This window comes from Peromyscus leucopus, unplaced genomic scaffold (genome assembly GCF_004664715.2).
Source record: "Peromyscus leucopus breed LL Stock unplaced genomic scaffold, UCI_PerLeu_2.1 scaffold_1271, whole genome shotgun sequence".
NCBI lineage: Eukaryota > Metazoa > Chordata > Mammalia > Rodentia > Cricetidae > Peromyscus > Peromyscus leucopus.
In genome coordinates, this window is record NW_023504415.1 from 17710 (window position 1) to 29363 (window position 11654).

Below are 11654 nucleotides of genomic sequence, written 5' to 3' on the forward strand. Positions count from 1 at the left end.
GCATTTGACAAAATCCAACACCCCTTCATGATAAAAGTCTTGGAGCGATCAGGAATACAGGGAACATACCTAAACATAATAAAGGCAATATATAGCAAACCAACAGCCAACATCAAATTAAATGGAGAGAAACTCAAAGCAATTCCACTAAAATCAGGAACGAGGCAAGGCTGTCCACTCTCCCCATACTTATTCAATATAGTACTTGAAGTTCTAGCCAGAGCAATAAGACAACATAAGGAGATTAAGGGGATTCAAATTGGAAAGGAAGAAGTCAAGCTTTCCCTATTTGCAGATGACATGATAGTATACTTGAGTGACCCCAAAGATTCCACCCAGGAATTGATAAAGCTTATAAACACCTTCAGCAACATAGCAGGATACAAGATCAACTCAAAAAAATCAGTAGCCCTCCTATATACAATGGACAAAGAAGCTGAGAAGGCAATTAGAGATACATCACCCTTTACAATAGCCAAAAATGACATAAAATACCTTGGGGTAACACTAACCAAGCAAGTGAAGGACCTATATGACAAGAACTTTAAGTCCCTGAAAAAAGAAATTGAAGAAGATGTCAGAAAATGGAAAGATCTCCCATGCTCATGGATAGGCAGGGTTAACATAGTAAAAATGGCAATCTTACCAAAAGCATTCTACAGATTCAATGCAATCCCCATCAAAATACCAACACAATTCTTCACAGACCTGGAAAGAATAATACTCAACTTCATATGGAAAAACAAAAAAACCCAGGATAGCTAAAAGAAACCTGTACAATAAAACAACTTCTGGAGGCATCACAATCCCTGACTTCAAGCTCTACTATAGAGCTACAGTAATAAAAACAGCTTGGTATTGGCATAAAAACCGACATGTGGACCAATGGAATCGAATTGAAGACCCTGACATTAACCCACACACCTATGGACATATAATTTTTGACAAAGAAGCCAAAAGTGTACAATGGAAAAAAGAAAGCATCTTCAACAAATGGTGCTGGCATAACTGGATATCAACTTGTAGAAGGCTGCAAATAGATCCATATCTGTCACCGTGCACAAAACTTAAGTCCAAGTGGATCAAAGACCTCAACATAAATCCAGCTACTCTGAACCTGCTAGAAGAGAAAGTAGGAAATAGTCTTGAACGCATTGGCATAGGAGATCACTTCCTAAATATAACACCAGTAGCGCAGACACTGAGACAAACAATCAATCAATGGGACCTCTTGAAACTGAGAAGCTTTTGTAGAGCAAAGGATATGGTCAACAAGGCAAAGCGACAGCCTACAGAATGGGAAAAGATCTTCACCAACCCCACATGTGACAGAGGACTGATATCCAGAATATATAAGGAACTCAAGAAATTAGACATCAAAACGACCAACAGTCCAATTGAGAAATGGGCTTTAGAATTAAACAGAAAATTCTCAACAGAGGAAACCCAAATGGCTGAAAGACATTTAAGGAATTGCTCAACATCCCTAATCATCAGGGAAATGCAAATCAAAACAACTCTGAGATACCACCTTACGCCTGTCAGAGTGGCTAAGATCAAAAACACTGAAGACACTTTATGCTGGAGAGGATGTGGAACTAGGGGAACTCTCCTCCACTGCTGGTGGGAATGCAAGCTTGTACAACCACTTTGGAAATCAATATGGCGCTTTCTTAGAAAATTGGGAATCAATCTCCCCAAGATCCAGCTATACCACTCCTGGGCATATACCCAAGAAATGCTCAATCATACCACAAGAGCACTTGCTCAGCTATGTTCATATCAGCATTGTTTGTAATAGCCAAAACCTGGAAACAACCTAGATGCCCTTCAACTGAAGAATGGATAAATAAATTGTGGCACATATACACAATGGAATACTACTCAGCAGAGAAAAACAATGACATCATGAAGTTTGCAGGCAAATGGATGGATCTAGAAAAAATCATCCTGAGTGAGGTAACCCAGACTCAGAAAGACAAATATGGTATGTACTCACTCATAGGAAGATGCTAGATGTGGAACAAGGATGACTAAACTGCTACTCACATCACCAGTGAGGCTACCTGGAAAACGGGACCCCAAAAAAGACACGGAGAAATGGATGAGATCTACATGAACAGCCTGGTCATGAGTGGGAACAATGAAGGCGACGGTCGAGGGAAAGAGAGTGGGAGATCCTAGCTGGATCAAGAAAAGAGAGGGAGAACAAGGAATAGGAGACCATGGTAAATGAAGACCACATGAGAAGGGGAGGAAGCGGAGAGCTAAGGAGGCCCACGGAGATCCACAAAGATACCCCCGCAAAAGACTGCTGGCAACGGTCGAGAGACGGCAGGAACTGACCTACTCTGGTGATGGGATGGCCAGACACCCTGATAGTTGTGCCATAAACCCCATCCAAGGACTGAGGAATCTGGATGCAGACATCCATGGCTGGGCCCCTGGTGGAGCACTGGGAGTCTAATTAGTGAGAAAGAAAAGGGTTTATATGAGCGAGAATTGTTGAAGCCAAGGTTGGATAAAGCACCGGGACAAATAACCAAATGAATGGAAGCACAGGATCTATGAACCAAAGGCTGAGGGGCCCCCAACTGGATAAGGCCCCCTGAATGGGTGAGACAGTCATTTGGCTTGATCTGTTTGGAGGCAGCTGTGCATTGGTGCCAGGTCCTGGGCTCGTTGCATGAGTTGGCTGTTTGAATCCTGGGACTTATGCAGGGACACTTGCTCAGTCTGGGAGGGGGGGAATGGACCTGCCTGGACTGAGTCTACCAGGTCGATCCTGGTCCTCAGGGGAGACCTTGATCTGGAGGAGGTGGGAATGGGGGGTGGGCTGGGGGGAGGGGGGCTAGAGGGAGAGAACAGGGGAATCTCTGGCTATTATGTTGAACTGAATGGTGGTGTAAAATAAAAAAAAAGAAAAAAAATACCCAAAAAAGCAAAAATATCTCATCATACTCTAAAAGACATGCTTTAAAAAAGAGGGGGAATAGGAGGACTCCCAGAGATAGATTTTTATCATGGTTTGCTAACTTTAAATTTTTAAATGCTAATGAAGCAGGACAACAGCTGCTGAAAGTCATTGGACTGTGGGAAAAACTCTTGAATTAGGTTATCATGTGTATTACAAGGATATTTCAATCAGAATGGAAACTAGAGAAGGTGTTATGTTGGGGTTGAGGTTATGCTTATGTTTCTGAAGGAGACCAGAAGTTGTGGACATCATTAAAGTTAATAAATTTTGACATGAGCATGAGAAGTCTCCTGGCTGTCTTGGCTGCTGACATGGATTGCACAACTCTGGAAAGAAAGAGATACAGGAGGCCCTTGCAACAAAGAGCTTATCCTTCTACATAGGGATGGCTTAAGAAATTGACTGAAGAAGCAGAAACAATAGTTCAGCTGGCTAGGGAGCCTTTGAATTCTACAACATTGTTCCATGCTATGCTGTCTGTGGAAACTATATATGTAATGGGGACCAATCATACTGGGCTTATATTCCTAATCCTCCCATTAATAAAGGGATCAGTTGGGGAGTTATAGATATTCCTGTAGTGGTCAATGAATCCTCTTGGCTACTTGGTCCTTATGACTAGTGAGGACCTGGTGGGCCTGAGGAAGAGGGTAAGGAAACTACAAACCATACTGTGGAAAATCAAGGAATTCCAATTTTTATGGGTGATGTAACTCACTGTCAAAATATAACTTTTCAAATTTGGTTATCTATAGTTCATACTACTCAGGAAGTTCAAAATAAAATTTTTATGTTTCTTGCATTTGGGTTTAGAGGACAGGAGATTAATTCTACTAATTCCATAAATCTTCCATTTTGTGAGATGTGGATTAGCAACAAGGCATCTGACTGGATACATTGTCAACAATATACAAGTGAAAATCATCAGGTGCATATTAATATCTCCCAAGGAAAAGTCACTGATCAAAGCCCTTATGGCTTCCTATAAAGAAAGTATTCGCACTCAGAATTGAGATGGCAAAAGAATGGTTTGAATGAAATTAGAGAAATTAGTTGTGATCCTATGCAATGGAATGGTGTTGGGATGTCAGTTCCTATGTGGCAATTTGCAAATTCAGTTCGGACTATTTTGAAGAAATGAGCAAGTGCCTTACATTCTCTTAAACTATGGAAAGAAAGGTTAAACAGTAATGTAAAGTATATATTGATGGCATATATACTTTGTCCTTTAGATGAAACCAAAGTCACCACTTTGTAGCATGTGTACTGAAAGGGCCTAAACAATGGCACCCTAATCACTATAACATCACTTGGAACACTGTACTCTTCATACTTGTATTAATGCTAGTATGTCATTAGATGTCACCTCTGAATGTTTATATATTCTTGCAGCAAGGCCAACAGTTTGGATGCCAGTGAAGTTTTTGAGGCCATGACATGCTAACCTGTCATGATTCTAGTCCAGAAACTCTCTGAGAGAATATTAAGAACTCATTGGATGATTGAATAATTGTTGCTGTGGTTATTGGAATTATTGCATTAACTGACTGTGTCAGCTGGTCTGGCCCTTCATAAAGAAATTTAGACTGCTGAATTTATTAAAGACTGGCATAAACATGTGCAGAACTTTGGGCTCAGCAAAATAGAATAGACAGTTAGGTAGTCAATGAAATAGCTGATCTGAGACAAGTTGTAATCCTAATGGGAGATCAGTTAGAGACACTGGGGGAACATATTAAATTAAATTGTGATTAGAATGTGACATCTCATTGCATTACATCTTTAAGGTTACTGAAAGCAAGTATGATTAGAAAGGGTTAAAATGCATTTGTTGGATCATGCTAATTCTTCTGAAATGATTGATGATTTACAACAAGAAAGGAAGGAAACTTTTTCAGTTGATTATCTGATGTGTCCAGAATGGAAGTCATGGAAAGCATTGCAGATCCCTTAGCTTCATTCAATCCTGTGCTTCATTTTAATAGAATTCTTATCCTAACATTTGTTTTACTTGTTTTCAATGTAATAATTTTACTGGATGGAAAATGTATTCTGGCTTATCTACCTAAGACTGTGAGACAATATGATACATAAAGGGGTATCTTCACTGTGTGGCTGCATAATCTTGAAGGTAATTAAAACAACTTAAACAAAAGGAAATGTAGTGGGAATCTAATAGAGTCATTGTATCCTGAATAAACATTATAATGAAAAATTTGTTTCTCAGTGTCTCTAGGGTAATAGCAGAATGTATTAGTTGGTTGTTGAAGGTACCTAGACCTTGAGGAAATCATAGTAGAGAACAGTGACTGTTTTCTGTGATTTATAGAGTTGTTTTTCTGAAGGAGTTTTCCATCTGTTGTATGACTTTAGTCATTGGACTGTCCAGTCATGCTTGGAGATCTTGAATGATTGGATACTGCAAACAGTGTACAATAAGGAGTGAGGTTGCAGGGGTGTGATGACTTCCTTCAGAGAACATGTAGAATAGATCAAATGCACTCTGGTATGAGGAACTTGTACCCAAACACAACTTTCCTATACTCTCAGTAAATACGCATCTGAACATAGGTTCAAGGTTCAGTTCACAGAAACTGTTCCTCCCTGCTGCAGAGAGCCTAAAATGAAATTTTGGAGTAATTCTCATTATTTAAGTGTCCTGAGCAACATGAATTACCCAACAACAGTTCCAAATGATATCATAATTAGAAACAAAAAATGGAATTTTTAAGTCTAGATGTGAATATGTGAGAGTTGTTTATATCATTTTCTGATATTTGCATGTTTTAAATATTGTGAGGGGCAGGAGAAATGGCACCATAGTTAATAACACATCTTGTTCCTGCAGAAGACTTGAGTTTGGTTCCTAGAACCCACTTGGATGACTCACAACAGCTGTAACTCCAGTTTCAGGGGAATCCAAGGCCTCTGGCTTCCATGACCATTAGCACTCATGTACAGAAGCACACACATGCACATACACATAGTAATAGAAATAGATGTTTAATAATAAAATATTGGAACTGGAGAGATGGCTCAGTGGTTAAGAGTACTGGCTGCTCTTCCAGAGGACCTGGGATCAGTTCCCAGCACCCACATGGCAGCTCACAACTGTCTGTAACTCCAGTTCCAGGACTTCTGACATCCTCAGGAAGACATACATGCAGGCAAAACACCAAAGAATGTAAAATATAAAGAATTTAAATGTAAATAATAAAATATTATTGTAAATATTAATAATTAAACCATTCAAATATTAGTATCAATATTAAATAATTTTAAAGTAAAAAATCCTTTAAAAATTAAAAAAATTAAATTAAAAAATTTATCTGAAAAATAATAAAATACCTCATTCTCTGGGCCTGGGCTACAGCTTGGTGGTAGAATGACTGCCTAGAGTGCACCAGGCTTTGGCTTTGATACAATGAAAACACAGAATTTCAATGAGGCACCATTACCAACTTCCCCTAGACTCAGAAAGTGTGGCAGGCAGGGCAGAAAGAACATGAGAGCCAGGCAGGGAGAGGAGAGCTGCAAAGTGCTGTCTTCCCTGGTCTGGAGCTCACTGCAGCTGGGATGACCTCCACAGGCCCTGTGGGTGATTTGACTGTCAACACTGCAGCAGGAAGCTCAGGGGCCTGAGCCTGCCTGAGGATTTACACACAGCTAACCCTGGAATGGGCAAGCAAAATGGCCCCATGAACACCAGATCAGCCCTGGGATCTACACGGTGAAATGGAGAACTGACTGCCACATGTTGTCCTCTGACATTTACATGTGCACCAGGGAACACATCCCCTCTCTGATAAATAAACAAGTATAACAAAAAAGGAAAAAGGAAACAGTTGATGGGGGAGGGCAAGAAGTCTATGTCAGTGGTGAACCACTGGTAAGTTGCTCACACTCCTGTAAATAACCTCTTGCTCTCTCATGCTTCTGTAAATAAGTCCAATTAAATTCATTGATACAGACACAGACACACAAAACTAATGAAAAATATAAGCAAAATGTTTCATATAAAAATGATATTAGTGCCAGGCATGGTGGTACACACTTTTCATCCAGCACTTGGAAAGCAGAAACAATCATATCTTTGAGTTCAAGGCAAGACTGGTCTACAATTTCAGTACCTGGACAGTTAGGACTACTTAAAGAGATACTGTTCCAAACAAACAAACTCACAAACAAACAAACAACAATAAGTGGATAAACAAACAATTAAATAAATATTAGTCAGTGAAAAGTTGAGGAAACTCTATCAAGTGTTGACAAGCAATAATATTTCCAGGAGACATTCACACAAGGCCATTGGACAGACAACAAAGCTTGCTGCAGGCATTGAACGACATGGTCTTTTTGGCTACGTCAACTCAGCAGACCCTGTGTTCAGGCCTGTGGTCCCTAAGGATGGAGGAGAAGAGATGAAGAGGCAGGAAGAGCCAGAGCCTCCTCCCACTTGTTTGTGTCTCCTAGCAATGATGACACCCACTCCAAAGCTCTACCCAAACTCCAGTGTCAATGACAGGGAACAGTTCCTAATGCCGACTCAGCTGCTTTACAGGACCATTAAGGATGTAGATCCAAGGAAGAACACCTTGGTTATTAAATACATTGGATCTCCACAGTCTTTTCAATTAGACAGGACACAATGATATACTCTTATATCAAAAGTGTTACCTGGAGTATGGGTGGCTCACACCTTTAATTCCAGAACTCAGGAGATAGAGGCAGGTGGATCTCTGTGAGTTCGAGGTCAGTTTGGTCTACAGAGTAAGTTCCAGGACAATCATAGTTGTTATACAGAGAAACCATGTCTCAAAACCAAACCAAAGCAACAAAACACAAGGCCCAGAGTCCATGGAACACCAGAGCTGATAAAAAAGCCACAGTGTTCAATGTTCTGAAGATAATTAGACCTGGGAGCCATGGCACTTACTGACACATGGCATCACCCTTACAACAGAGAGGTGCATGACTACAGTCCTGGGCTGGCATTGTCCTTGCACATGTAGAGTACATCTTCCTAAAAAGATCAGCTCCACAGATCTTTCCAGAATACTCACCCCCATATTTTTCCATACTTTTTATAGCACTCAATGTCAAATTTCCACATACCCTGGAAAGAGAAATAGCATGAAATTTATAATTGCCCTGTATGTATCAACCCTTCTGTATCCAAGGAACCAAACCCTAAAATCCCATGAAGGTAGGTTTATTACTTCTGACAGAGAAAAGTTCTTCAGTAACATTTAGTTGAACTAGCAAGATGGCTCATTGGGAAAAGGGAGAGTGATAGGGTAGGACATTTGATACCTTCCTGTGGCCTCTGCCTTCAACCTCATAGACAAGTACATATACATATCACCAGATAAAAATGCATACAACAATAATAATAGTTTTAAAGAATGTGCAAAATAAGCATAGAACCTTTAGGAAGAAAAACCTGAGCAGACATTTCAGTGTTAGAGCACTTGCCTGGCAGGTAGAAGGCCCTGGATTCCATTCTTAGTACCACAAAAACAAAAGAGAATAGAAAATGTGTCATTAGACCTGGAGATGTGGCTCAGCATTTAAGAACACTTGCTGATCTCAAGGATCCAAGTTCCAACACCTCACATTCATCTGTAACTCTGGCAGGGAATCCAGTGCCCTCTTCTGGCCTATGTAGGTACTCCACCCATGTGCACAATTCCATGAGTATATGCATGAAATCTTTCTAAAAGAATCAAGTGTTAACCAGGACCTCCATTTCTAAAGGAAGAGAGTGAAGCAAAATACTCTAATTCTCAAGAACCCAGACATGCCATGAAGGGTGAATGTTGGGAATAGAGCCATGGAAATAATCTCAGGGGTTCAGTGATTATGCAGAGAACTCAAGTATATGAAAAGCCCCCCAAAAGTATCTATGTGGGTCTGTAGTATGCTGATGCTTTAGAAATATTCAGAAAAAGAAAAAATGTTGCTCATGAGCCTGGGTACAAAGAGGAGAATTTTAATTTAATGCATACAGGTTGATATCATTGAAGCTGGAAACCCCTTCAAGATTTTCTTCAAATAAGTACAGCAGTGCCTTTCCAGAATCTGTACTGGGTAAGAAACAAAATTCTTTTTGCTCACAAAGTTTGAGCATCATGTCCTGAATATCAAGATGAAATGGACTGGAGATCTGGGCATTTCACCCAAGGCAAACTTGATGTTGAATAAACTGACATTAGGGCCAGTGAGATGGCTGCGGATGAAAAGACACTTGCCACCAACCCTGATAACCCGAGTTTCATCCCTAGGACTCATATGGTGGAAAGAAACACTAAGAAGTTGTCCTTTGACCTACGTATGCATGCCAAGGTACACACACACACACACACACACACACACACACACACACACACACACAGCTAAAATTATGAAATATGGGGGACAGTTGACAGTGGAAGCTGTGGAGATGGTTTAGTGGGAAAAATCACACCCTAAAAAGCAGAATTTAAATCCCCAGTATCTGTGAAAATGCCAGGCAGTGTTTAAAGCCCTCCAGTAGTCCCCACTTGCCAGAAGCAGAGACATGAGCTCCCTGGAGCAAGCTGGCTAGCAAAACCAGTCAAGTCAGAGAAAGCTGGGTTCAAGTGAGAGACTGCCTCCAAGTATCAAGTGAAGAGTAATCAAGAAGACACCCAATATCAACCTCTGGTCTCTCCGTGCACACACAAATCCATGAATATGCACCTGCACACATATGGGCACTCACACACATGCAAATACATGCATACACACTATAAACACACACACACACACACACACACATTTGATAGTTTTAAGTTGCAAATAAAGCCCCAAGGAACCACTAGACAATTTCTAATATCATGAATATTAGATTTTAGATAACACACAGTATGAGGGCCTGAAGTCTCAGAGTTTTCTCCCAAAGAGCATTTAATAGAACTAAACCATTATTGGCCATCAAGGGAAGCCATATGGAGAGTTCAATCAACACTCACCTTGTAGTAATTCAGCAGAGTTCCTACAAATGGCAGAGGTTTGGGCCCAGGAATTCCCTGTTTCTTAAAGATGTCATGTTTATGGGTCCCATATCTGTAAAGTGAAACAGAAAGCCTTGTGACCACACACAGAGGAGAGGAGATAAATGTGACCAAAACCCCCAAATGAAGCAAAACAATGACTTGGCTGCCCCTCCAGTTCCCATAGAGCTTAGGGAAAGGCTGGAGGGTTCAGTGTGCATGGCAACCTGCTGTTCATACCCATTTTTCCTGAGTTCTGGTGGAACTAGGGGTAACCTGAAAGTCAATCAGGTCATAGCCAGAGTAAATCTTATCAGAAAAACTCCTCACCTCAGCAAGAGGAAATTTAAAGTGTGTGTGTGTGTGTGTGTGTGTGTGTGTGTGTGTGTGTGTGTGTATGTGTGTGTGTGTATGCCAAGCAGATCAGAATAACATCAATATGAATATTAAGAGGTAGTATACCTGGGCTATAGTTCAGTAGTAGAGTGCTTGACTAACACATACAGACTCTGCTTTGATCCCCCACTATGACGAAAAAATGCAAAATGAACTCAGGCCTTCAAGATGACTTCATAGGGAAAGGCACTGGCTGCCAATGTGGATGATCTGAGTTTGACCCCAGGAGAACACAATAGGAGAGAACTGACCCCCAAAGTTATCTTCTGATACTCACGTAGACACACGAACACACACGAACACACATACTGTCTCATGTGCTGCCCCTAGGCCCAATAAATAAAACATGTAATTTAAAATGTTTTTACAAGTGTTAATTTCAATTCTGCTCTCTTTCTGAAGTTTTTATTCTAGTGCCTGTGGAGAGCATCAGATTCCCTGCAGCTGTAATTACAGACGATTGTGACCCACATGTGGATCCAGGTTTCAAACTGTGGTCTTCTACAAGAGTAGTCAGTGCTCTTAACCACTGAGTCATCTCTCCAGCTCCTGCTTCTGATACCACTTTTGACCTTGCAGACAGAATATAGGTGTGAGTATTACCCAATCCTGAGGACACGGTGGGAGAGGATCTTTGGTGGTTACTCACCGGTATAAAAGCACCAGACTGATTGCCAGGAGGACCCAGGTTTCCAGGGAGAGAACTGAAGTCAGGTCCATCCTGGCTTGTCTGTCAGCAGTGTACCCCCCTGTGTTCTCCCTCCAGCTGTGTGTGCTACCCTCTGCAGGGCTTCCCTTCTGCCCAATGGTGCTGAAGTGTGCGCAGCCTGCGGTGTTTATACCCTGGGAAGATGGTGGGGCCAAGGCTCCAGCCACCTGGACTTTGGTATCCTCTCCTTTTTGGCAGATCATAAAGTTTGAGCACAGCCCATTTTGATATCTTTTGAGCTAACATTCTGTGCAGAATCAATAAACAATGTAGTCATTTCAGGAAGATTACAGGTTCTTCTTTTTTTTTCTGTTATTGGCTCACTTCTTCTTTTTTTATTTATTTTGTTCTATTCATTCACAGTTAATACAGAAAATACTTGGAAACATTTCCATACAATGTTTGACACAGAAATCATCAAATAGACGTATACAATATTGACAGGAGGCAGTACATTTATAAATTATAACCCCAAATGTATTTATAAATTAGAAATGGAAAGATCTACAAATGAAATTATGAAGGTTCACCAAAGTCATTTAATCTGTCAGTTTCTCAT

General features: G+C 40.7%; 1 protein-coding gene across 2 annotated transcripts in view; it reads right to left on the minus strand.

The window, feature by feature from the left end:
* Window positions 1-11262, minus strand: part of LOC114687725 (cytochrome P450 3A31-like) — a 28930-nt gene extending 17668 nt beyond the window's left edge. The window contains exons 1-4 of one of the 2 annotated variants that reach the window (XM_037201735.1): window positions 11036-11262; window positions 9970-10063; window positions 8041-8093; window positions 4913-5595 (exon numbers count right to left, since the gene is read on the minus strand). In XM_037201735.1, coding sequence (XP_037057630.1) covers window positions 5367-5595; window positions 8041-8093; window positions 9970-10063; window positions 11036-11106 — 447 coding nt within the window. In that variant the 5' untranslated portion in view covers window positions 11107-11262 and the 3' untranslated portion in view covers window positions 4913-5366. Of the gene's footprint in view, window positions 1-4912; window positions 5596-8040; window positions 8094-9969; window positions 10064-11035 lie in introns of those variants that run through there. The other variant, XM_028862359.2, reaches the window with a different exon arrangement.
* Window positions 11263-11654: the final 392 nt, after the last annotated feature.